This window comes from Mobula birostris, chromosome 8 (assembly GCF_030028105.1).
Source record: "Mobula birostris isolate sMobBir1 chromosome 8, sMobBir1.hap1, whole genome shotgun sequence".
NCBI lineage: Eukaryota > Metazoa > Chordata > Chondrichthyes > Myliobatiformes > Myliobatidae > Mobula > Mobula birostris.
The window spans coordinates 100,575,871-100,602,683 of NC_092377.1; the positions used below are offsets into that span (position 1 = coordinate 100,575,871).

Below are 26,813 nucleotides of genomic sequence, written 5' to 3' on the forward strand. Positions count from 1 at the left end.
TCCATGTGCCTTTCCAAGACTCTCTTAAATGTCCCTAATGCCTCTACCACCACCTCTGCAGCATGTATCACACAACCACCACTCTGTGTAATAAACCTACCTTTGTCATCCTAAAGTTACTAAGCTGCAACTTTATTGAGATGATAACATGACAACCGATTATCTATTACTGGTTTGGTTTCCACATTTGAACGTACCTACTAGAATGAAGCCTCTTCCACACATGTAAACGAACTCCTACCTGACTGGATGAAGCAGTGGATGTGCTCCATCACCAGTTCTGAGGACAGACCGATGGCATGCTTGAAATTGGCAGCTGCCATCTCCCAGTATGCCTGATCTCCATGGTTACGCTGAAGCCACATGGACATGACCGGGAGGAGGAGATGGGTTACAGCAAAGATGCCAAATCCTGGACCTGGAAACAGTAGAGAAGAGCATTTTCCCCATTTATTTTATACCTGGGGCAAAAGTAGTACTTTTAATCACACAGCCAGGCCTAAAGCCTTGGCCTTCTGTCACAGAATTGAAAAGACATCAAGACAGCAAAATGGAATTTATTAAGTTTCTACAGTAACCTCTCATGGTCCTGGAACACATCTTCCACAGGCAAAAAAAGCTCACCAACGCCTTTGGAGGACACTGGAGAGAGCTGGACTTTGCACATCCATACTCACATCATTCTACAGATGTGTAGTAGAGAGCATCCTGACAGGTTGCATCATTGCAGGGTATGGAAACTGCACTAGGGCAACAGGGAGGCTCTACAATGGGTCATCAAAACTGCCCAACGCATCGTCAGCACCAGCCTACCCACCATACAGAAAGGAGCTGGAAAAAGGCCAGTAGCATGATGAAGGACCCTGCTCATGGACTGTTTGTCGCACTCCCATCCACGCCAGGACCACAGACTCAAAAACAGTAAGGCTAATCAACACCTCTGCCCTCAAACCCACCCCTCCACACCCCCAACCACCACTACACACACACCCCCTAGTGTCACTTTATGTATGCACATACAATCGGTCCGTGTACTGTATATAACATTTCGTTGAACATTGTGAAACCGTTCAAAGGAAAACATCAACCTTCCCCCCCAACTCCCACAAGTAAAAACACAAACAAATCATGTAAAGAGCAACAAGAACATCAGCCCCACCCCCCATGCACAAAAAATAAACAAATCACACAAACAGCAACAAGAAAGAAGGAGCAAAAACACAGAGAATAAAAACAAAATCAAAAGAGTTCAATTAAAATGCGATTTACAGGATTGCTTTTATATTTTGTGTTTTCTTAAATTCAGTTTTGAATGCTTATTGTTTCTCCAAGCTGTTTTGGATCTGGAGTAACAACCATTTTGTTCTCCATTACCTTTATGGACCGAAGAATGACAATAAACCATCTTGAATCATAAATATTCTTTCCTGAACATATGCTATATCTGCTTAGACATTAGAGAGTTCAGACATGATGGATACCTGCAGCACCTTTTCAACAACGTCAACGGTGTCTTCTTTATAACCAATTGTAATGAGACATGCACTCAGATATTACAGACAGGAGTCCCAGCGTAGCATATGGTGACGTGTACACTCAGCAGCCTCTTTATCAGGTACACCTACTCATTAATGCAAATATCTAATCAGCCAATCACGAGGCAGCAACTCGATGCATAAAAGCATGCAGACGTGGCCAAGAGGTTTGGTTGTTGTTCAGACCAAATATCAGAATGGGAGAAGAAACGTGATCTAAGTGACTTGCACCATGGAATGATTGTTGGTGCCAGACAGGGCGGTGTGAGTACCTTAGAAACTGCTGATCTGGGATTTTCACACACACAGTTTACAGAGAATGGCATGAGAAACAAAAAACATCCAGTGAGAGGCAGTTCTCTGGATGAAAATACCTTGTTAATGAGAGAGGTCAGAGGAGAATGGCCAGACTGGTTCAAGCTGAAAGGGAGAGTGACAGTAACTCAAATAACCACACATTACAATAGTGCGGTGCAGAAGAGCTTGGCTGAACACAACATGTTGAACCTTGAAGTGGATGGGCTACAGCAGCAGAAGATCACACCGGGTTCCACTCCTGTACCTAATAAAGTGGCCACTGAGTTTATATCAGTGATCACAAATTTAGTTTGAACTTTGCTTCCGCATGGCTCTTCTTCAAGTGAACTCAAGGTGAGACTATTGCATCAAAAGCTACGAAGAATTAAAAACAACAGAGTCTGGAACATGGGGTGGGAAGTGGGGTTTTGGTGAATGTGTTTTTTTTAGAAAATTAGCCATGAGGGCCAAACACAAACACAGCCAGATCCCCTCAAGGCCCCAGAGGAAATGTTAAAGATTATTATGTCACCAAAACGTGTGGGCCAGATTGTGAATGCTGAGCGATTCCCACTCAAGCTTCCGAGGCACACTTGTCACGTAAACATACTTGTAGAAACAAGATGGGGGTTGTAGGTGGGGTGGGGAGGGGAAGAGGAGGAAGGCAGAGGAGGGGTGGTGGACTGTTGTTAAGGTCCCATTTGGTGTGGGCCCCCAAATCCTAAGAACTTTCTACAGGGCATAATTGAGAGCATCCTGACTGGCTGCATCACTGTCTGGTTTTGGAACTGTACCTCCCTTAATCACAGGACTCTACAGAGAGTGGTGCGGACAGCCCAGCACATCTGTAGTTGTGAACTTCCCATGATTAAGGACATTTACAAAGACAGGTGTGTAAAAAGGGCCCAAAGGATCATTGGGGACCCAAGTCATCCCAACCACAATCTATTCCAGCTGCTACCATCTGGGAAGCAGTACTGCAGCATAAAACCTCAACGGTGGAACAGGTGGACAAAATTACTTCGAACTCAACGGCTGTGAAGGCGGATGAAGGCTGAAACAAATCCATCAGCTCCAATCGTCGTGGTTTCCGTGCCATTGGAATCAGTTGGTTGATTTGTGAAGTATTGTGTGCTTCTTGGAGTGCAACATCAAGTACACGTTAAACAAATACACGCACAGACGTCTTCACTCTGTGGGCCACTTCTTCAGAACGAAGACCATCATCCTCGACCTCGAGGGATAGCCACGACGACGACTGCAGCATAAAAGTCAGGACCAACAGGCTCTGGGACAGCTTTTCCACCAGGCTATCAGACTGATTAACTCACGCTGATTTGAGTGTGCTCTATATTACTCTGACTGTTCTACTTATTGTAAATTATTATAAATTACTATGATTGCACATTTAGATGGAGACGTAACATAAAGATTTTTACTCCTCATGTATGTGAAGGATGTAAGAAATAAAGTCAGTTCAGTTCAATCTGGAGTTGGTGGTCGATTGACTGATGGTTGGGTTTATTATTAGAGTTACTGTGCAGAATTGGCCGTTTGAGGTACTGATTCACCTGACCACAGCCCAAAGACGTCCCTACTAACCGGTGCACCTTTGGGCTGTGGAAGGAAACGCACGCGGTCATGGGGACGATGTACAAACTCTTTACAGACGACATCAGAATTGAACTCCAAGCTGCAATGGCACCAGCTGTAATAGTGCCCCGATAACTGCGTAGCTACTGTGGCAGGTGAAGGGCACAACAGTTGTGGCCTCACTGTGGCTGGGTTAACCAGTTGGCCTTTTGCGGGCAGATGGGATGAATGGCGGATGAATAGGAAGCCAGGCCAGCTTTATGGGTTGGGGAATTGTGGCTAGGGATCAGGGAGTGGAGAGGATAGATCAGAGAGGAGGAACAGCCGGCACTGAGCATCGAGTGAGGCTGAGGGGTTTGAGGATCATCGAGGGAAGCAGTGGAGAGGAGGAGGATGGGAAGACCTGGATAGGGAGGGGAGGGACAATGAATATCCAAAGGCAAAGTGGGGGGGACTTGAGGCCAGCGATCAGGAAGTGGTGACTACAGGATGTTTGAGGGGTTGACACAATTCATAGGGGAAGGCCTTGCTTCACAGAGATCCGCATCCAGTGATGGAAACTCCAGGTTCTCCTGGGAGTACTCAATGACAGACTCTCCCGGGTCACCTTGGTCTATTTCCACACTTACCATCACAAGGCTTCCCAAAGGAGTGCTGCCCAGGAAATGAGGTCATGTTTTGGATGGGAATGTCATCGGGGTGTACTGTCAAATTCCCTAAGTGGTGCAAAACAAGACAGAAATGATCCTCCTTCCCTTTCTCCCATGGTCCACTCTCCTCTCCTATCAGATTCCTCCTTCTTCAGCCCTTTACCTCTTCCACCTATCACCTCCCAGCTTCTTACGTCATCCCACCTGCCTTTCCCCTCTCCTGGCTTCACCTATCACCTACAGCTTGTCCTCCTCCCCCTGCCCCCACATTCTTATTCTGGCTTCTTCCCCCTTCCTTTCCGGTCCTGATGAAGGGTCTCGGCCCGAAATGTAAACTGTTAACTCCTCTCCATAGATGCTGCCTGACCTGCTGAGTTTCTCCAGCATGTCTTGTGTGTTACACAGAAATGGTGAGTGCATTTAAATCAGGAAGTGGGGGGAGGGGAAGGGATGGGGGGGGTAGGAATACTCATTTAAATTGCAGAATGCCTCTGACACAGCCAAACTTGCAGAGAAACAAACTTTCTCCAATTCACTCCTTTGCTCGAAGGGTGTTCCAGAAGCCTCTCACACTGATCCATCGTCTAATTTATTTGCCAGCTCATTAGATTGGTGCGTTTCCAGAGGGGTATGGGCAGGGGTGGGCAGTGTTCCCATTACCTGGGACTTTGGTAATCTCTCGCAACAGCTCGAACAGGAGCTCCAAGGTGGGAGGCTGATGCTGGCGGGGGCAGTTGGAGATGGCAGTAGTCAGTTGTTCCAGTAGCAGAATCCAGACCTGAATCAAACCTAAAGAGAACACTAATGATTATTCCCACTCTTACACATTAATCAAACCAAAGACAGTGAGTAAAGAGATTCAACTGGCAACTCTGAGTATTAGAAAGCCTTTCAATCACATTGACTCTTCGCTTTTGTTGATAATTATTTGCCCAATGATTCAACCTCTCCAAACATTGTATTCTACCATTAGGAGTGCCTCAGACTGGTAAATTAAATTGGTAACACAAACAAGAGAAAATCTGCAGATGCTGGAAATCAAAGAAACACACACAAAATGCTGGAGGAAGGGTCTCGTTGAAGAGCCTCAGTCTGAAACGTCGACTGTTTATGCTTTTCCATAAATGCTACCTGGCTTGCTGACTTCCTCCAGCATTTTGAGTGTGTTTCTTTAATTCAATCGGTAAATTGGTTTATTATTGCACAGTTACAGTGAAGAACTTTGTTTTGCAAGCCATCCATACAGGTCATTCCTAAACACTAAGGTAGTACAAGGGAAACGCAGTAACAGAAAGCAGAACGGAGTGTTACAGTTACAGAGAAAGTGCAGTGCAGACAGACAATATGGCGCAAGGCCATAATGAGCTAGACCATGAGGCCAAGAGTCCAGGGAATCATTCAACACTCTTATAACAGTTGCCTTTGAGCCTGGCAGTACGTGCTTTCAGGCTTTTGTATCGCCTGGGAAGGGAGGGGGAAGAGACAGTGTCCGGGGTGGGAGGGGTCTTTGATTATGATGTCTGTTTGACTGAGGCAGTGAGAAGTGTAGACAGCGTCCATGGCTTCCATGACATGCTGAATGAACTGTGCCCACCACTCTCTGCAGCTGTCACCCACAACACAGCCCAGCGTTTGAGTGATTTTCACTGTGTCATCAGGGGATAGTGCGGCAAGAAAAGCCTCTGTAAAATACACCTTCCACAGCTCAATAAGAAAACATGACACTGTTTATATGATGCCATGTGCCTGTGGTGCTGCCGTAGGTGGGCGAGTTACCTGGTCTCTGTGAATTACCTCTAGTGCATAGGTGAGTAGTGCAATCCGGGACCGAGTTATCGGAGAATACAATGGGATTCATGTAGATGTTCGATGGTCAGCAGGGATTCGATGGGCCAAGGGTCAACTAGAACCTGCTGGATCTTCTACAAACGTCAGATACTTAGACATAGAACGTGAGTCGTAATTCACAGTTTTAAAATCTTCTGATCTAAAACAAAGAACATTGCAGCACAGTACCAGTCTTTCAGCCCACTAAGTTGTGCCGAACTTTTAACCTACTTGAAGATCTATCTAATCCTTCAAAACCCTCTGATTTTCGATCATTCACATGCTTATTTGAGTGTTTCTTAAATGTCTGTAATGTAGCTGCCTCTACCACCTGGCAGTGTGTCCCACACGTTCAACACTCTCTCACCGACATTTAACGTCCCCAGAATACCTGAAACAGAAGCTGGGTTTCCCACCTGTGTCATCATCGAACTCGTTGAGGGCAGTCTCGATCCCGTCCTCGCTGCTCAGCGACCTCTCCAGGCCTTTGAAGGGGAAGCTGGCGAACTGAGCCCCGTGGAAAATGGGTTTCGAAGGCATCTTGTAGATCTTAGCTAATAACTAGGCAGCAGCAAGCAGAGACATGACAGCAATCAGAGATTAATTAGAACATCCCAGAACAACAGTTCATTGCTTCCTGTTTGGATTTCATCGCTTACCCCTTCACAGGGTGCGGGCTGCTGCTGGCAAAGCAGCATTTGTTGCCCATCCCTGGCACAGTAGAACTGGGAAAAAATTTAATTAGGGCAGGGTGAATTACGACGATATTAGGCAGGAACTTGGGAGCGTAAATTGGGAACAGATGCACTGAAGAAAATAGACAATAGAAATGCGGTCTCGCATGGAGTTCTGAAATACTTGTCCCACTGAGGCAGGGAAAGGATGGTAGGGTGAAGGAACCATAGTTGTGAAAAGATGTGGAAGAAGAAAGCATTCTTAAGGTTTAGGAAACACGGATCAGAAAGGACTCTGAAGAGTGGAGAAGCTTAAAAGGTCAGCACAATATCGTGCGCCAAAGTGCTTGCACTGCTACATGTTCTAACAACATGAAATGTATTGATTTAAGGGCTCCCTCAGAAGACAGTCAAGGGCCACTCAACTGCTATGAATATGGTGCCACGTATAGGGCAGAAATCTGGAGATAGACTTCCTCCCCAAAGGGCATTAATGAAACAATTTTAAAAAAATAACAACCCCACTCTGCTCTGTCTAGCGGAATTAGTCCTTACTCTTCATAATTTCTTCTTTGGCTCCTCCCACTTCCTCCAAACTAAAGGTGTAGCTATGGGCACCTGTATGGGTCCTAGCTATGCCTGCCTTTTTGTTGGGTTTGTGGAACAATCTATGTTCCAAACTTATTCTGGTATCTGTCCCCCACATTTCCTTCGCTACATCGACAACTGCATTGGCACTGCTTCCTGCACGCATGCTGAGCTCGTTGATTTCATTAACTTCGCCTCCAGCGTTCACCCTGCCCCCAAGTTTATCTGGTCCATTTCTGACACCTCCCCCCCTTTCTAGATCTTTCTGTCTCTATCTCTGGAGACAGCTTATCTACTGATGTCTACTATAAGCCTTCTGACTCTCACAGCTATCTGGACTTTTCCTCTTCTCACTCTGTCTCTTGCAAAAACGCCATCCCCTTCTCGCAATTCCTCCGTCTCTGCCACATCTGCTCTCAGGATGAGGCTTTTCATTCCAGGATGAGGGAGATGTCCTCTTTTTTTAAAGAAAGGGGCTTCCCTTCCTCCACCATCAATTCTGCTCTCAAACTCATCTCCCCCCTTTCACGCACATCTGCTCTCACTCCATCCTCCCGTCACCCCATTAGGAATAGGGTTCCCCTGGTCCTCACCTACCAACCCACCAGCCTCCGGGTCCAACATGTTATTCTCCGTAACTTCCGCCACCTCCAACAGGATCCCACCACTAAGCACATCTTTCCTTCCCCCCCCCCCCGCTTTCCGCAGGGATCAATCCCTACGCGACTCCCTTGTCCATTCGTCCCCCCCATCCCTCCCCACTGATCTCCCTCCTGGTGCTTATCCTTTTAAGCGGAACAAGTGCTACACATGCCCTTACACTTCCTCCCTCACCACCATTCAGGGCCCCAAACAGTCCTTCCAGGTGAGGCGACACTTCACCTGTGAGTCGGCTGGGGTGATATACTGCGTCCGGTGCTTCCGATGTGGCCTTCTATATATTGGCGAGATCCGACGCAGACTGGGAGATCGTTTTGCTGAACATCTATGCTCTGTCCGCCAGAGAAAGCAGGATCTCCCAGTGGCCACACATTTTAATTCCACATCCCATTCCCATTCTGACATGTCTATCCACGGCCTCCTCTACTGTAAAGATGAAGCCACACTCAGGTTGGAGGAACAACACCTTATATTCTGTTTGGGTAGCCTCCAACCTGATGGCATGAACATTGACTTCTCTAATTTCCACTAATGCCCCACCTCCCCCTCGTACCCCATCCGTTATTTATATACACACATTCTTTCTCTCACTCTCTTTACTCTCCCTCTGTCCCTCTGACTATACCCCTTGCCCATCCTCTGGTTCCCCCCCTCCCCCTTTTCCTTCTCCTTGGGCCTCCTGTCCCATGATCCTCTCATATCCCCTTTGCCAATCACCTGTCCAGCTCTTGGCTCCATCCCTCCCCCTGCTGTCTTCTCCTATCATTTTGGATCTCCCCCTCCCCCCTCACTTTCAAATCTCTTACTCACTCTTCCTTCAGTTAGTCCTGTCGAAGGGTCTCGGCCTGAAACGTCGACTGTACATCTTCCTAGAGATGCTGCCCAGCCTGCTGTGTTCACCAGCAACTTTGATGTGTGTTGCTTAACCCAATAGTTTTATAGATACTGTGATAACTTCAAATTGCCATTGAGTTTCCTGACTGCTTATAAGACCATAGGACGTAGAAGCAGAATGTGGCCACTCAGGTCATCGAGTCTGCACCACTGTTCCATCGTGGCGAATTTATTATCCTTCTCAACCCCAGTCTCCTCCCTTCTTCCCCTAACCTTTGACACCCTGACTAATCAAGAACCTCTGCTTTAAACATACTCAATGACTTGGCCTCCACAGCAGTCTGTGGCAATGAATTCTACAGATTCTTCACCATTTTCCTCATCTCTGTTCTACATAGACGTGCCTGTAGTCTGAGGCTGTGCATGCTGCTCCTAGGCTCCCCCAAGTAGGAAACATCCTCTGCACATCCACTCTATCTGGGTCTTTCAATGTTCAGTAGGTTTCAATGAGATTCTCCCCTCATCCCGATGTGATTTGAGTCAATATTGTTGTGCCATTAGCCCAGAGCCCCAGATTACTAGCCTCACTCCTGAGATCTAAGTGCAAACATCAGGCAGGAATCCTGAGCTGTTGGTAATGCTGTCTTTTGGATAGAACATTACCCTGAAGCCACGTCAGCTGGTTGGAAAGGGAAGATAATACTGGGCTCAATATTTGTAGATCGGGTAGTAAGAGAAAGAGAGCTACAAATAATCTGCTGGGGGGACTCAGCGACTCGAGCAGCATCTTTGGGAAGAAAAGAATTGTCTACGTTTCGGGTCCAGATACGAGGTTTCAACGTGAAATGTCGACAATTTCTTTCCTTCCACAACTAGTGAATGGATTGAAGTTCCAGACTGCACCATCTACACTCTCCTGTTAACTTCAACAGAAAGGAGATTAAATTAACTGGAGTGTAGAACACGCATGAGGGATGGGACAGGATGAAGGGGCCGAATAGACTCTTGTTTCTAATTTGAAAGATAAACGTCCACATTTAGGACAAAACAGGCATCTTGGCCCATGAGCCTATGCCGACCGTCAACGTCGGCCCATTTTACACTATTCCCATGAATCCCGTTGATTCACACTCCCCACGTTCCCATCGCCTCTTTTGGGATTCTCCCACCCACCCACCCCAGTGATTACCCATTCCCAAGTGTCCTTGACTGGATTTCCAGGCTAATTCTGTTGTACCTGGGATACAGCAGGGCACAGGTGTGTTGGGGGCACAGTGGCAAGGTTGGGGGGAAGAGAGAGTTGGGGAGCAGGGGCTGGGGGGCCGGGGGCTGGGGAGAGTGGGGTGGGGAGGGGGGGAGACACACCAACACAGGGTAAGGAGTTGATGAAGTGAACAGAGAGGAAATTTTGCTTTTGAGAATGTGAGAAGAGACTGCAGAATTTGTGAGAAACACACACAAAATGCTGGAGGAACTCAGCAGGCCAGGCAGCATCCATGGAAAAAAGCACAGTTGACGTTTTGGGCCGAGACCCTTCAGCAGGACTGGAGAAAAAAAGATGAAGAGTTGATTTAAAAGGTAGGGGAGGGGAGAGAGAAACACAGGGTGATAGGTGAAACCGGGGGGGGGGGGTGAAGTAAGGAGCTGGGAAGTTGATTGGTGAAAGAGATACAGGGCTGGAGAAGAGGGAGTCTGATAGGAGAGAACAGAAGGTCATGGAAGAAAGTAAAAGGGGAGGAGCACCAGAGGGAAGTGATGGGCAGGTAAGGAGATAACATCAGAGAAGGAAAAGGGGATGGGGAATGGTGAAGAAGAGGGGGTGGGGGTAGGTCATTACCAGAAGTTTGAGAAATCGATGTTCATGCCATCAGGTTGGAGGCTTCCCAGACAGAATATAAGGTGTTGTTCCTCCAACCTGAGTGTGGCCTCATCGCGACAATGGAGCAGGCCTTGGATTGACATTGTGAGGAAGTACCCTACGAAAAATTTATTTGCTGGCCCTCCCCTCGCTGGCACCAAGTGCAAGATGCAACTTGGAAACTGCTGAATCTAGTTCCTCTCCCTACTTGCCCTAAGCTTTGCTTCCGATTGTCAAACACACCACTTACAAAGGCTGCAGGAAGGAGCTCCAGGGAATGTCAGGAACAGTTATTTGAGCAACAAAAATACTTTGGTGCATAGGGACCTAGGGAATGTCTCGGTAGGTGCATTACCTGTGAACACTTCCTGAGGTAATCCAGGGCGGGAAGGCATAAATCCGAAGAACTGGATCCTGTGTAGCAATTCCCTATTTCTCTACAATCTTCACCACCTTCAAACACACAATAAAGTTAAATATAGTAATTCGCAATCTTACTGAAAAACAAGGTACTGCTTGTTTAACATTTCCCCACATCTGGCCCACCTTCCTCCTCCCTGATTTAAACTTCTCCGATCTGTTGTGGGCAGTCGGGGTGCTGATAGCTTTAAGGCCAGCGTATGTCGATAGCTCCTCAAAGCGGACCACAACTTTGTCGTGGTTCGGAGGCTTGCATGCCTCAATGACCTGGAGAGCTACACTGGCTGGGGTCACAGAGTTCTACAGCCCAGTACAAGGCCCTTTGGCCCAACAAATCCATGCTGTCCACAGCATTCCCTCTGTGCCCTCTGGATAAAGAAGTTACCTCGCAGATCTCTTTTAAATTTCTCCCCTCCTACCCTGTATCTGCGTTCTCTGGTTTTGGACTCCCCAATCCTGAGGAAAAGATGCAAGATTCAAGTTTATTTATCACTTGTACATCGAAACGTACAGTGAAATGTGTCACTTGTGTTAAAAACAAGCACATCTGTGAGTGTGCTGGGCACAGCCCACAAGTGTAGTGCACATTCCAGTGCCAACACAGCAGGCCAACAATGCTTAAGTAGAATGAGAACTCTTACCCTAGAACCTGGTGACCATTTGCCAACCCGGAGGAGGTAGGGGGTAGTGGAGGGACCAGCCTTCAACCCCTCTGGTCTGCTGGCTCAACATCTGGCTGGGCATGCAGGCCTGCCCAACAGATGCCCCACATCCACATTGCTGACCCTCAAACATGGAGTGGGAATTTAAGAATCCGGCCTGACCTCCAACTCCCCACATTCCTGACTCTAAACCCTAATCTGACCCTTAATTCCCCCAACCTGACCCTCAAGGCATCTCTAAAATCCAAAAGGCATCTAAATCTGAGCCACAACTTCAATGGATGGCACCATGTAAGAAAAGGGAATACCTTATTCGTATCTCCCATGATTTTATGAACTTCTATGAGGTCACCTCTCATTCTCCTGGGCATAAAGATCCCACGTGGCCAGCCCCTCCCGATAACCCAAGCCCTCCTAGACCCAGCATCATCCTTGGAAATCTCCTCTGCAGCCAATGCCTTTGCTATAAGAGTCCAAAACTGCAGATGTCAGGTGAGAATTTTTGGGGGATAGTACTGACCTAGCAAGCTGTTCAAAATGAACAGGCAGCCACTTCTCCGAAGTCTAACACTCCCTCAATTTTTTTATAGTTGCATGGACAAACCATCACTTTAAGCAGGAGATTTCCACATGGCCTTAAAATTGCACAGCAATTTAAATGTGCTTTTTGATACACACTATCAATATTTAGAATGAAAACTGAAAAAGCACATACTTTTGATTTTAATAATTGAAGGGTTTAATGAAATACAGTACAAGGGAAATCTTTCATGTTTTGTAAACTGTTTCTCATCTGTCTTTATTACAAATCCATTGTCTATAAACACTGTGCAGATTAATTTTGCATCCAGATGAAAGGTATGTCTTAATACTCATTAGATCATCCAAACGTTCCATTTCCAGTCTGTTCCTGGATTTGCCTTTGACTGAATTCATAAGACTGAATCCACATTCACAGCCACTTAAAGCTTGAAGCGTTCCAACAATCTCAACAAGAATTGACAATTCTTCAAATTCTTCTTTTCTAAGCACGTAGTTCAACACATCCATGAACATCTCAACTGAGCCAGTCTCAACTTACTCAGAAACAGTAGATTTGAAATCATAGTATTGCTGCAATATTTTTGAGGCAACACTTTTGTCATAATTCATAATAGTTAACATAATTTTCAAAATTATATTAACATTACATAACAGAAAATTCCAGCTGTGTGGCAACAAAGGCTACGTGCACGGGAGCATTTCAGTCACTGTGCGGCCGCGTTACCCATACAGCTTAAAGGGAACAGCGCCAAAGTTTTACAAACGCCAACTGCTCATAACTGTGTGCAGAGAAGGACTAGAAACAGGCTGATCCTGTGACCTGAGGTGATGGCTTGTTTTGGTTCTGCATTCTTCAGAGGGTGTAACAGCTTTCCATGCCTGCTCAAGAGTCTTATGGCTTGGTATAGTTGAATAAGTCTCTAGTCTTGATGACTACAGGAGACTAATGCTGATGCAGAACAGCAAGAGATTAAAACCCTATGACAAAGGGGAATAGTTCGGACATCCTGCCCACTCTGCTCTGCTATTCAATCATGGCCGATCTCAACCCCGTTCTCCTGTCTTCTCCCCATAACCTTTGACACCCTTGCAAATTAAGAACCTATCAACCTCCTCTTTAAAGACACTTATATACGTGGCCTCCACAGCCATCTGTGGCAAAGAATTCCACAGATTCACTACCCTCTGGCTAAAGAAATTCCTCCTCTTCTCTGCTTCAAAGGGACACCCTTGTATTTTGAGGCTGTTCCCCTCTGGTCCTAGAATCTCTACCTATAGGAAACATCCTTCCCATGTCCATTCTACTAAACTCCAGTGAGTCCTGGCCCAGAGTCATCAAATGCTCCTCATATGTTAAACCTTTCATTCCTGGGATCATTCTCCTAAGTCTCCTCAGGATGGGAAACATTTTCCCACAAGAAGCAATGGATCTTAGCATGGCTGTTAGATTCTTTGCTAGCTGGAGAGATGCAGCCTAGACAAGTAGATTTGAACTAAAATGGCAAGCAGCCACAAGTTTTGATTCAGATTTATTTATCCATGTACATCAAAACATACAGTGAAATGCAACCTAACAATGCCATGAGGGCAGCCCGCAGGTGTCACCACACAATCCAGCACAAACACAGCACGACCGTAGAACAACATAGAACACAACAAATCAGAATACAACAAAACAACAACAGCAAATCAGGCCCCGGCCTCCTTCCTTCCCACCCACATACAGAGACAGTCCTCCAATCCCAGGACAGTGAACTCCTGGATTCTCAGACACTGGGCTTTGACTACACACCAGCAGAATCACAGAGACTTGCAAACCCAGGCTTCTGCAATCTTCTGATCCACCCCAGGACTTACAGATGACAATAACCTGGATGAGAACGGCGAACACTAGGCTTCGAATGCCGGGCTCGCTGATGACAGCACCAAGAGCAGTAGGCCTCGAACACCAGTCTCACTGATGAATGGACTCCGAACACTAGGCCTTGCATTCCTGACTTGCTGATGATGGCACCAAGAACTCTAGGCCTCAAATGGCAGACTTGCCAATGAATGGTCCTTGAAAACAAGGCCTCAAACTCCCGACTTGCTGATTTGTGTAAAAGGAGGTCACCAGCCCACAGGACTCCCAGCCACATGGAACTGAAATCCCAGAACTTGCCATCAACTCGCTGACCTGCTCGAGGGTTAAGCTTGAGGGGCTGAATGGCCTCCTCCTATTCCTATGGTCTCCTGAATGAGCAGGATTAACAGTGTTCTTTTCACTCCTTTTTTGACAGCACTACCCCCATCTCTGCGAAGTACTCAACACAGTGAATTGTCAATTCAAACTACTTTCCGCTACAGTGCGCTGAACTCTCTGCCACTGCCCAGCTCTCATCAAGTACGAACCGCCAGCAGCGTTATAGTGTTTACTTTTTAACTTGTGTCGTAAATGCACCTTACGGTAGATGACAATATTCTGGAATATATTTTATTGTTCGTTAGTTTATTTGTGGTCATATTGCTTTATGTGTTGTGTGAGGGTTATGTGGACTGTGTTGTGCACCTTGGTCTGGAGGAATGTTGTTCTGCTTGGCCAGGGGTTCCCAACCTTTTTTATGCTATGGACCATTAGCATTAAGCACGAGGTCCATGCACCCCTGTGTTTGGCGGTATACCTGTGTGCGGTTGAATGACAATAAACTTGAATTTGAACCTGAACTTGATCAAGTCCGAACCGGCGAGTGTCCATCGAACATTGTGTGCCGTTGATGGTCACCAGCTGGAGATGCACAGAGCACGCCCAGTCACCACGATAAAGCAACCCACCACCCACCCGGCCATTCTTCACTCAAGGGACCTGAGGCCAAGTATAGCACCCAAGCCTCTGACACCTCAATGTGGCGGGAGTTATCACAGCGAAGACCGAACCCAGTCATCTGACTCTGCCCCTCACCCAACCAAGAGCACTCTCCAAGGGTCTTAACTGTAACAAATGCAAACTTACCCAAACCTTTGACAAACTTCATAAGGCACATTATATAGTCAGTGGCTGCGTTAACAAAGACTTGAATGTTATCCGTGTTGAGGAACGCTTCAAAGACATCGAAGACTGGAGCCTGGGATTTCCCTGCCGGGAGACAAGGTGACAATCAATATTAGCTGACAGTGGATAATGTTGGTAGTAGAAGCAGATACATTAGGGGTATTTAAGAAACTCTGAAATATGCACTGTATGATAGAAAAATGGAGGGCTTTGTGGGAGGGAAAGGTTAGATTGATCAGAGAGTAGGTTAAAAGGTTAGCACAGCATTGTGGGCCAAAGAGCCTGTACTATACTGTAAAGTTCCATGTCCGATCAAGCAGCCTCCAACCCCAACAGCAGAAGATGCAACAATGGACAACGATGCAAACGTCAGCTTGGATTTACCAAGGGGGAAGCATGTCTGACAAATCCCTCAGACTTGGATTTACCAAGGGGGAAATGTGTTTGACAAACCCCCTCAGAGTTTTTTTTTGAAGTGGTAACAATCCTGAATGATTGCTGTAGAGTAGGGGTTCCCAAGTGAGGTCCATAGACGCTTTGCTTAATGGTATTGTTCCAGGACAGAAAAAGGATGGAATCCATGCGGTGGAGTCATAGTGATATACCGTGGAAACAGGCCCCTCTGGTACTCTGGATCCACACCGACCATCAGGTTTCTGAGCTGTCCATCCACACTACATCGTTATTTTTAACTATATTTATTTTGTAATTTATAGCAATTTTATGTCCTGCATCAGCAAAACAAATTTCTCAACAGAGAGTCAGTGATGATAAACCTGATTCTGATTAACTACCTCACATCAGATGATATGACAAACACTATGGGTGACCGGATAGTCTAGGCCAATGGTTCCCAATCCGGGGTCCGTGGAACTCCTGCATAATGGTATTGGTCTATGGCGTAAAGAAAGGTTGGGAACCCCTGGTCTCAACCTGAGCTCGACCGAATGTCAGTGGTTCTCCATATTGGCACCTGCTCACTATTTAATCTATTACCTTGTCCGTTCCCAGTAAGGTATCCTGGCCCCCTGGCTGTTCACAACCCGCGTCAATAGTCTGGATGAGGGGGGGTTGGGGTATCAAGTGAACAATTCCCAAGGATGCTGATGATATAGATCTGGCAGCAGTGTAGCTTACACAGGAGCTCGGGGGGGGGGGACATTCGGTGGGGAGGAAGGCAACTGCAATGTTAGCATTCATTTCACAAGGACTAGAATACAAAGCAAGGATGTAATGCTGAGGCTCTACAAGACATTGGCCAGACCACATATGGAAGATTGAGAGAGTAGTTTTGAACCCCTTATCCCAAGGGTGTGCTGGGATTGAAGAGGGTCCAAGGGAAGTTCATGAGAATTATCCCAGAAATGAAAGGGTTAACATATGAGGAGCGTTTGATGGCTGTGGGCCTGTACTCACAGGAGTTTAGAAGAATGGGGGGTTGGGGAGATCTTATTGAAACCTATCAAATATTGAAAGGTCTGGATAGAATGGATGTGGAGAAGATGTTGCCTATAGTGAGGGAGTCTAGGACCAGGCCTCTCTCTCATGGTCTGAGTCGACATTCCCAGAGGACTCAGCCTCAGAAAAAAGGGACGTCCATGTAGGACAGAGATGAGGAGGAATTTCTTTAACCGGGGATAGTGAATCTGTGGAATTCATTGCCACAAGTGGCCGTGGTAGCCAAGTCATTGGGTATATTTACAGCAGAGGCTGATAGGTTCTTGATTAATCAGGGTTATGAGAGAAGGCAAGAGACTGGGTCTGAGAGGGATAATATATCAAGCATGATAGGATGTCAAAGCAGACTCAATGAACCAAATGGCCCAATTCTGCTCCCCTGTCTTATGATCTATGGCTCATGAACATGTCGGATGGAAGATAATTATGGAAAATAATCAAAATCAGGTTTATCACAGTCTTGTATGATGTAAAATTTGTTGTTTTGCAGCAGCAGTACTCTGCAAAGATATAAAATTACTATAAAAGACAAAATAAATGTATTGTGCAAAGAAAAGGAATAACCAGGTGGCGTTTGTGGGTTCATAGACCATTCAGAAACAATTTCAATTCCAATATGTACCCAGTGAAGTGTCTTGATCTGAAACACTGGCCGTTTGGATGAAGATTTTCCAGCCAAAGGTTTGACTGTCCGACCTGCTGAGTTCATACAGCATTCTGCGTTGTGCTGAAATCTCATAACTACAAACGTTTGTAAGAAAGGTGACATGGGCACCACTTGGGTGAAGGGCACAGTCCCTCCAGTGGTCGAGGGTGCTGCTCTGCTGTTTGGTGTGAGGCCTCCTCCCGTTCTTCACACTCACCTGTGGAGTAATCACCGATCAGGTACTCCTTCACGTCGGACTTGTTACTGTGCACAGTCTTCAACGCACTGAAGAGCGGACGCCAGCCGGACTGGATCTGCGGTGAACAGGCCTCCACCAGCTCTCCAATCGACGTAATCACCTAGACAGCATAAGGCAGTAGCCCCGTTCACACTGGCTTCACAGCAGATTACACCCCGCCTCCACAAGCACACCCACAGGACCTCCATCACCACCCCCCTAACAAAAGAAAATCTTTAAAACTGTATTTTGCACATGTACACTGAAACAAACAGTAAAATGTGTCATTTTGTGTCCACAACCAACACAGACCAGGGATTGTGCTGAATGGGATAGGCAGCCTGCAAGCGTCACCACACTTCAGGCGACAACATCGCCTGCCCACACATTCCTAATCCTAACCACGTCTTTGGAATGTGGGAGGAAACTGGAGAACTCGGAGGAGACGTATGATTTCACGGGGAAGACGTACAAACTCCTTACAGACAGCAGTGGGAATTAAACTCCAATCACGGAATGCTGGTGTTGTTAACAACCGCGCTGCCCAGCATATTGGTAACAGCTCAATTGCAGTGACATCATTTTTAAGGACACAAGGGACTGCAGATGCTGGAGGAGCTCAGTAGGTCAGGCAGCATTTGGGAGGGAAAAGGAGAGCTGACAGTTCAGATCAAGCCCCATCATGAGTCCAGACGCAAGTCTGCAGCTGAAACGTCAACGTCCTTTTCCCTACAAAGATGCTGCCTGATCCGCTGAATTCCTCCGGCATCTTGCATTTTTCATGCAGTCCTTAAGGTGACTTCCCCCCGGCTTCAGCCATTCTTTGGAGAGGAGGGAGGATTCCCAATTTCCTTGCTCTTTATGTGTAAAATCTCCTGCTTCTAAGTATAATGTCCCATCCCACCAGAGGGAACAATCTCAATGGATTTATGAAAGTCAGAGAAAAAACTGCAGATGCTGGAAATCTGAAATAAAAAACAAAGAATCTGGGAAAGCTCAGATGGTCGGGCAGGATCTGTGGAAAGAGGAACATTTAATGTTTGGGTTGAAGACTAAAGGTTATGCAATGAGGGTCTTTGAGCTGAAGCATTACCTGTTTCCCTCTCCATAGTTGCTAGCTGACCTGCTGAGTATTTCCAGCATTTTCTGTTTTTATTTCTCTTTATTTATACCTTTAATTCTTCTATGAATACTTATTAATTATCCTTTAGTGACCTGCATTAATACCTGCCTTCTAGCAAACATCCCTTGCAAGTTAATTGCCTTAGTTTGGAAATTATTCAGGAGAATCACTGCATCTGGAATTGCATATACTATTTTAAGGGCTGGCTGCTGAGGGCACAGGTGCTAGGCCAAGAGCTGGCAGCTGCAAAAACTTGCAATAGATTGCAAGTCATGAGGGAGGAAAGAAGTATTGGGGCAGGAAGAGGCAAAGGGTAAGAAATCTCCCCACAAAAGAAAGCAAAAAAAAGTGTGTAAAATTGGAAACAGAGTTAACCCAATGGGGTATACTTTGCCCATTTCTAGATATCTTGACATGTCAGAAAAATATTCCTGACTTCATCTATTTGTCTGCAGCCGACACGAGCAGGAGGAAAGGACAAGGGATTTGGCTACACTGCAGGTTTCGTACTCTTGTAGGAATTCATACTCTGAACTTGAGTTGTATTATTCCTTTCAAAGGGAATCCCTGGCAACCATCCTCCAAAGGGAGCAGCTGTAGTCCTGCAGGGTCACTGTGCCCCACCTTGTGTGAGTGACACAGCTCTCACCCATCATCAGGCAGCTGGTGTAGGACTCTCTGCACTCCTTCTCCCCAGGAATACCCTATCGTTGCAGCATCCATTCTTTCTTTAAGCAGGAGCACTCCCCCGTGGCAGAAGAGTGCAGTGGGTGGCCGCTGAGATTGCAGCTGCAAGACGCACTGGAGTTCAGTACTGCCTCTTCCAGATTGAAGCCTCAAGGTTGAACTGAAGCCCAGACCTTGAGGCCTAGGGGCCAGAACCTAGGACTGCAAATCTACGCGAGCCCACTGGGGAAGTCAGGGCCCACTGCCTGTAAATCCTTGTTTCACGGTTGTTGCTTTGTTGCCTGGTATGCTCTTTTCTGTTGTGCTTTGTGCAGTTGTGCTGAGCACTGGGGTTGTGTTAGTTGGTAATGCACATGAGGGTGGCAAAGGTTGTTGTGTTGTTTTTTGTGTTGTTCTGCTACCCATGTTATGCTGGTGCCGGAATGCATGGCGACACTTGCGAGCTTCCCCCAGTACTGTACTTATCAGTGAAAATCTACTAGAGATAGGAACAGAATGAGGCTATTCAGCCCATCAGGTCTGCTCCACCATTCCGTCATGGCTGATTTACTATCCCTCTTGACCCCTTCCCTAGGTTGTAAACTGTATGCTTTGGCGTGCACGTGATAAATAAATCTAAATGAGAAATCTTATGGACAGCCTTACCTGATCCTGCACATCTTCATCGCACAGCTCCAACTGCATGATGTGCTCAAACGGCCGGAACAGAGCCTCGTTGAAGTGGAAGTGCGGCAATTCGTTCCAGTCTGCGAGGACTTCTGTCAGGATGTCATGGATGAAGGAGACGGCCTTCTGGGATACATGCCTCTCCCTGTGGCAGGCAGCCTGAAGCAAAGGGACACCGCCACTGGTGAGCGTACGCAAGGACGAAAGCAGATTGATAGAATATTGCCCTATGTATCAGCACTTTGGAGCGTATGGGGTGTCCAGGGAGGGTAGCACCTCCGGTGAAGGGGCTTGCTGTGTCCATTCGGGGTAGCTCACTCACCTTTGGTCCCCACCGACTCTCAGCTCTCACCTGTGGCTCCAAGTAGCTGTTTGCATTCAACAGCAGCCACACCCCGATACACTGCTTCGACAGGTGGGCTAAACCAGGTGAGGGTAGCTGGCAGGCCTCATACTCGGAAAGATAGGGATACGCCTGTCCTAGCATGAGAAGCCGGCTCTGGTGGGCCGGGCGGATGAGGCCAACAGTGAGATCCAACAGCGAGATCCAACAGCCAGGAAGGCTGTTCTGCAACGCTTCGCGGAGACCGAAAGGCACGGCAAAGCACAAAAAAGTCACGGTCATCCACGGCAACCAACGAAGAGCCCAGTGCAATGGCTTTTCCACTTTTAAAAACTCTCCCTAACAGGATTCTTGTCATTATAATGGATAACCACCATCATAACTTTAATCGAGGCTCTACTACTTATAGAGACAAAGTTCTAAAGGCCGGTTACGACAGGTAAATATTGGAAGCATTAACAAACAAGGCATACTGTATGCTGGCAGTACAACAGAAAACTATTACTGCAAGGCAGTATTGACAAACTTCAGCTCATTCAGAACGCCGCTGGTAGACTTTTGACCAAAACCAGTATGAGGGAGCATATCACTCCCATCCTAGCTACTCTGCACTGGCTTCCTGTATCTTTTAGAATTGATTTTCAAATTCTCTTACTTGTTATTAAAGCTATTAATGATCTGGGACAAGAGTACATCACAGCATCCTTTTATAATCCTCTCAAGCTCTCAGGTCTTCTTCTGCCAGTCTCTTAAATTTAAACAATCTCCCACAAAAGGTAATTGGCAGGTCAGCTTCTTTTGGAACTATGCCCCTGAACTGTGGAATTCAATATCTGAAACTACAAGGGGTACAAACTCAGCTGACACTTCTAAGTGCCAGCTCAAAACCTATTTACTTAACCTTGCTTTTAACTAACATCAATTTGTCTTTTATTTTAATGTGTGCACTTTATTCCATTGCAAAGCACTTTGAGCTAAGTCATCTATATGCAAAGTGCTTGATAAACAGGTGATTACTATTACTCCCTAGTTACATGCACAGGCCCAGGAGCAAACATCACCAAAACCCAGTCCTGATCCAACTGCATTAATGTTACGCCCAAGGAAGCTCACCAATGCCTCTTCTTCCTCAAGAGGCTAGAGAAGTTTGACCCGTACCAATTTTTAATGACACACCATAGAAAACGTCCCATCTCAACACATCACGGCTTAGTGGGGCAGTTGCTCTGCCCATGACTGCAAGAAACTGCAGAGGGTTGTAGACACATCACAGAAACCAGTCTCCCCTCCATGGACTCTGTCTACACTTCTCACTGCCTCAGTAAAGCAGCCAGTGTAATCAAACACCCTACCCACCCCAGACTTTCTCTCTTCTCTCCCCTTTCCCATCAGGCAGAAGATACAAAGCCTGAAAGCACACAGCACAAGGACTGCTTCTACCCAGCTGTAGTAAGACTATTAAATGTTTCCCTAGTACAATAAGATAGACTCTTGACCTCACAATCTACCTCAGTGTGACCTTGCACCTTATTGTTGACCTATGCTACACATTTTCAGTACCTTTTACACTTTATTCTGCATTGTTATTGTTTGACCTTACTCTAGCTCAATACACTGTGTAATGATCTGACCTGTATGAACAGTATGCAAGACAAGCTTTTCACTGTACCTTGGCACATGTGACAATAATAATCCAATTCCAACACTCACTGCTACTCAGGACAACAGAGTCCACTTCCAGTACATGAAAAGTCGTCAGTCTGTTTTTCCTTCCTCCTCAGACGCTGACTGATATGCTGAGTATTTCCAGTGGCGCAGTATTTGTTGCTACCTGCTGCGACGTTGGATCAAGGCACTAGAACCCAAAGCCCTGCCAAATGCTTGACACTCTTCCTTCCTGACAATCAATGCCAGCACTCCTCAAGGATATGTGTTTAGCCGTTGCTCTACCCTCTACACAACCAAGACTGTATGGCTCAGCACAGCTCAAACACCATGTATAGATTCACCGATGACACACCTGCTGTTGATGGAATTTCAGATGGTAGTGAGGAGGCGTACAGGAGTGAGACAGATCAGCTGGTTGAGTGGTGTAGGAACGACCTTGCACTCAACGTCAGTAAGACAAAGGAACTGATTGTGGACTTCAGGAATGAAAGTCAAGGGAACACACACCGATACTCATCAAAGCATCATCGAGGCTTCTAAGGCGGCATCCATTATTAAGGACCTACATCATCCAGGCCAAGTTCTAATCTCATTAATACCATCAAGGAGGAGGTACAAGGGCCTGTAGACACACTCTCAATGTTTCAGAAACAGCTCCTTCCCCTCCGCCATCAGGTTTCTGAATGGACAATGAACCCATGAACACTACCTCACTATTTTTGCACTCTTTTTGCACTATTTAATTTTTACTATATAGTACATATTTCTTATTGTAATTTATGAAGTAACACAGCATGGAAATGGGTTATTCAGCCCATTGTATTCATGCTGACCAACAAGCACCCATTTACACCAACATTACTTCATTCTCATCACATTCCTGTCCGGTCCAACCCTCCCTAGATTCAATCACTAGCAGCAATGTAGAGAGGCCAAAACACCTGTTTTTTCAAAAAAAAAAATACTTTTTATAAAATTTGTCCTTTCTAACAAACTCAACTTATTTTTTACAGTATGTGGTGGTCCACCGCCACTCATTGGCAGAAAGTGGTATAGGGGCCACACTAATGGTTTTTCACCTCTCTCATTTTTCACTGGCTAAGCATTAGCACATTATCCATGTGTAATTGTTTTAATTATGTAGCCTATTAACTAGTTTATTCCTATCTAAGGAATTTCTTTTCTTATCTATAAAAGTGATGGATTTTTCAGAGGTGCCATCTTTGCTTCATAATTCTTTTCATCTTCACATCCATTCACCTCTCCAATATACATATACTGTAATTAATTTACATACTTATTTTCTTCTATATTATGTATTGCATTGAACTGCTGCTGCTAAGATAACAGATTTCACGACACATGCCGTTAATAATAAATCTGATTCTGAATTAATCTGGTGACTCCATGTCTTTGGGGAGTTTATGGGCCAGATTACAAACACCTGCCTTGGCCCAGACGCCCATATACAGTGGAAGAACTTGTACACGTACCTCTGCCAAGTGAGGGCCCACCACACCCCAGGTCTTCATCAAGTGCAGGAGGGGACGAGCCCGGCTTCGCACGATCCGCAACATCACGTCACCCAGCCGGAAGAGGTGCAGGGTGCTGCGACGGTCTAGCGTGGATCTGGCCTCTCCTGTGGATCAAACACCCATTAACCAGCAGTACGGATCAGACACTGCACTCGGCACATCAACACCAGCAGCACTGGTGTTGATGTAATGTTGCAGCTATATAGGACCCTGGTCAGACCCCACTTGGAGTACTGTGCTCAGTTCTGGTCACCTCACTCCAGGAAGGATGTGGAAACTATAGAAAGGATGCAGAGCAGATTTACAAGGACATTGCCTGGATTAGGGAGCATGCCTTATGAAAACAGGTTGAGTGAACTCAGCCTTTTCTCCTTGGAGAGACAGAGGATGAGAGGTGACCTGATAGAGGTGTATAAGATGATGAGAGGCATTGATCATGTGGATAGTCAGAGGCTTTTTCCAGGGCTGAAATGGCTAACACGAGAGGGCACAATTTTAAAGTGCTTGCAAGTAGGTATAGAGGAGATGTCGGGGTAAGTTTTTTTACGCAGAGAGTGGTGAGTGCGTGGAATGTGCTGCCAACGACGGAGGTGGAGGCAGATACAATAAGGTCTTTTAAGAGACTCCTGGACGGGTAAATAGAGCTTAGAAAAATAGTGGGCTATGGGTAACCCTAGGTAATTTCTAAAGTAAGTACATGTTCGGCACAACATTGTGGGCCGAAGGGCCTGTATTGTGCTGTAGTTTTTCTACATTTCTAGCACGGATCGTTCTGATTTCAGTGGTGGAATAGATGTTGGAGTCCATTGTTAAGGATGAGGTTTCAGGACACTTGGAGGCACGTGATAAAGTTGGTCAAAGTCAGCATGGTTTCCTTAAGGGGAAATCTTGCCTGACAAATCTGTTGGAATTCTTTGAGGAAATAACAGGCAGGATAGACAAAGGAGAGTTGGCAGATGTAGTTTATTTGGATTTTCAGGTGGTCTTTGACAAGGTGCCGAACATGATGTTGCTTAACAAAATAAGAGCCCATGGTATTACAGGAAAGATGCTAGCATGGACAGGAGATTGGCTGACTGGCTGCAGGCAGAGTCAGAATAGAGGCTGAATGCCTGTGACTAGCTGCATGCTGTAGGGGCCAGTGTTGGGACTACCTCTTTTCACATTGTAGAGTATGTCAGTGATTTGGATGAAGGAATTAATTGCTTTGTGGCCACGTTTGCAGACAATATGAAGATAAGTGGGAAGGCAGGAAATGTTGAGGAAGCAGGATGTCTGTAGAAGGACTTAGACAGACTGGAGGAACAGGCAAAAAAGTGGCAGGCAGGATCTAATGTAGAGAAGTGCATTGTCCTGCACTTTGGCTGAAGGAACAAAGGCATGGACTATTTTGCAGAGGGAGTTAGGAGTCCTTGAGCAGGATTCCCTAAAGGTTAACTTCCAGCTTTGCTTGGTGGAAAGAAAGGGAAATGCAATGTTAGCAATCATTTTGATAGGACTAAAATACAAAATCAAGGATGTAACACTGAGGCTCCCGGTCAGACTGCACTTGGAGTATTGTGAGCAGTTTTGGGACCCCTTTTAAACCTATTGAATGTTAAAAGGCCTATCTAGAGTGGATGTAATAGGGGCAATATTGTGATAATCATGGGGGATTTCAATATGCAGGTAGATTGGAAAATCAGGTTGTTGCTGGATCCCAAGAGAGGGAATTTGTAGAATGCCTACAAGATGGCATTTTAGAGCAGATTATAGTTGAGCCCACTAGGGGAACAGCAAATCTGTATTGGGTGTTGTGTAATGAAACCGAATTTGATTAGGGAGCTTAAGGTAAAGGAACTCTGAGGAGGCAGTGAACATAATGTGATAGACTTCACCCTGAGGTCTGAGAAGAAGCTAAAATTGGATGCATCAGTATTACAATGGAGTAAAGGGAATTACAGAGGCATGAGAGAGGAGCTGGCCAAAGATGATTGGAAGGGGGACGCTAGCAGGGATGACAGCAGAACATCAATGGCTGGAGTTTCTGGGGAAAACCTGCAAGGTGCAGGATGAAGGGCATATAATATAGCAAATATTAGTGGGAAGTTAGAGAATTGCGAAGCTTTTAAAAATCAACAGAAGGCAACTAAAAAGCCACAAAGAGAGAAAAGATGAAATATGAAGGTAAGCAAGCCAATAAAATAAAAGAGTTTACAATATGATTTTTCAGATATATAAAGAGTAAAAAAGAGATGAGAGTGGATATCAGACCCTTGGAAAATGATGCTGGAGAGGTAGTAATGAGGGGCAAAGAAATGATAGAGGAATTTAATAAGTATCCTGTATCAGTCTTCACTGTGGAAGACACTGGCAGAATGCCAGAAACATGAATTTGTAAGGGGTTAGGAGTGAGTGTAGTTGCCATTTCTAAGGGGGAAGTTGCTTGGGAAACCAAGAAGTCTGAAGGTGGAAAATCACTTGGCAGAAGGAATAAAGGTATGGACTATTTTGCAAATGGGGAGAAAGTTTTTTAAATATCAGAAGTGCAAAGGGACTTGGAGTCCTCGTGCAGATTTCCCTAAAGGTTAACTTGCAGGTTGAGTCCGAAGGCAGATATAATGTTAGCATTCAATTTGAGAGGACCCGAACACAAAAGCAAGGATGTAATGCGGAGACTTTCTTTATAATGCACTGGTCAGACTGCACTTGGAGCAATGCGAGCAGCTTTGGGCCCCTTATAGATAGACAGATACTTCATTGATCCCAAAGGAAATTACAGTGTCACGGTAGCATTACAAGAGCACAGACGTACAAATATTAGAAGAGAAGTAAGAAATTTTTAAAAAGTTACCTTAAAAATAAGATGTACAAGATTTACAAGTCAAAGATTATGAGATTTACAAGATTTCCAAGTTCACGCTGATAAGATGGTAGTATAAGAATTACTGTAACATTATACAGTAATGGGTGCACATTCACACTGTCCAGATAAGAAATGATGGTAGTATTGCACAGAATTGCAAAGGGTGTCCGTGATAGCAGGGTGTGGTAAATAGGGGTTAATAACAGTCTAACAGGAGGGGGTCATCACTTCCCTGGCTATAGGTTGACTCATTATGGAGTCTAATAGCCGAGGGTAAGAAATACCTCATATACAGTGCTCTTTGGAGCAGCACAGTTGTCTCAGTCTATTACTGAATGGAGGAGCATTGTTCAGATTTGCCAGGATTTTTCACAGGGTTCTTTGTTCTATCACAGCCTCCAGTGTGTCCAGTTTGACTCCAGCCTTCCTAATCAA

General features: G+C 45.8%; 1 protein-coding gene across 2 annotated transcripts in view; it reads right to left on the bottom strand.

Moving 5' to 3' along the window:
- Nucleotides 1-26,813, bottom strand: part of arfgef3 (ARFGEF family member 3) — a 158,046-nt gene that overhangs the window by 30,400 nt on the left and 100,833 nt on the right. For both annotated transcript variants that reach the window (XM_072265804.1, XM_072265803.1), the window contains 8 exons: nucleotides 23,492-23,637; nucleotides 19,967-20,146; nucleotides 17,491-17,632; nucleotides 15,131-15,253; nucleotides 10,872-10,969; nucleotides 6,319-6,463; nucleotides 4,736-4,864; nucleotides 242-418 (listed from right to left, as the gene is read on the bottom strand). In XM_072265804.1, coding sequence (XP_072121905.1) covers nucleotides 242-418; nucleotides 4,736-4,864; nucleotides 6,319-6,463; nucleotides 10,872-10,969; nucleotides 15,131-15,253; nucleotides 17,491-17,632; nucleotides 19,967-20,146; nucleotides 23,492-23,637 — 1,140 coding nt within the window. The remainder of the gene's footprint in view (nucleotides 1-241; nucleotides 419-4,735; nucleotides 4,865-6,318; nucleotides 6,464-10,871; nucleotides 10,970-15,130; nucleotides 15,254-17,490; nucleotides 17,633-19,966; nucleotides 20,147-23,491; nucleotides 23,638-26,813) is intronic.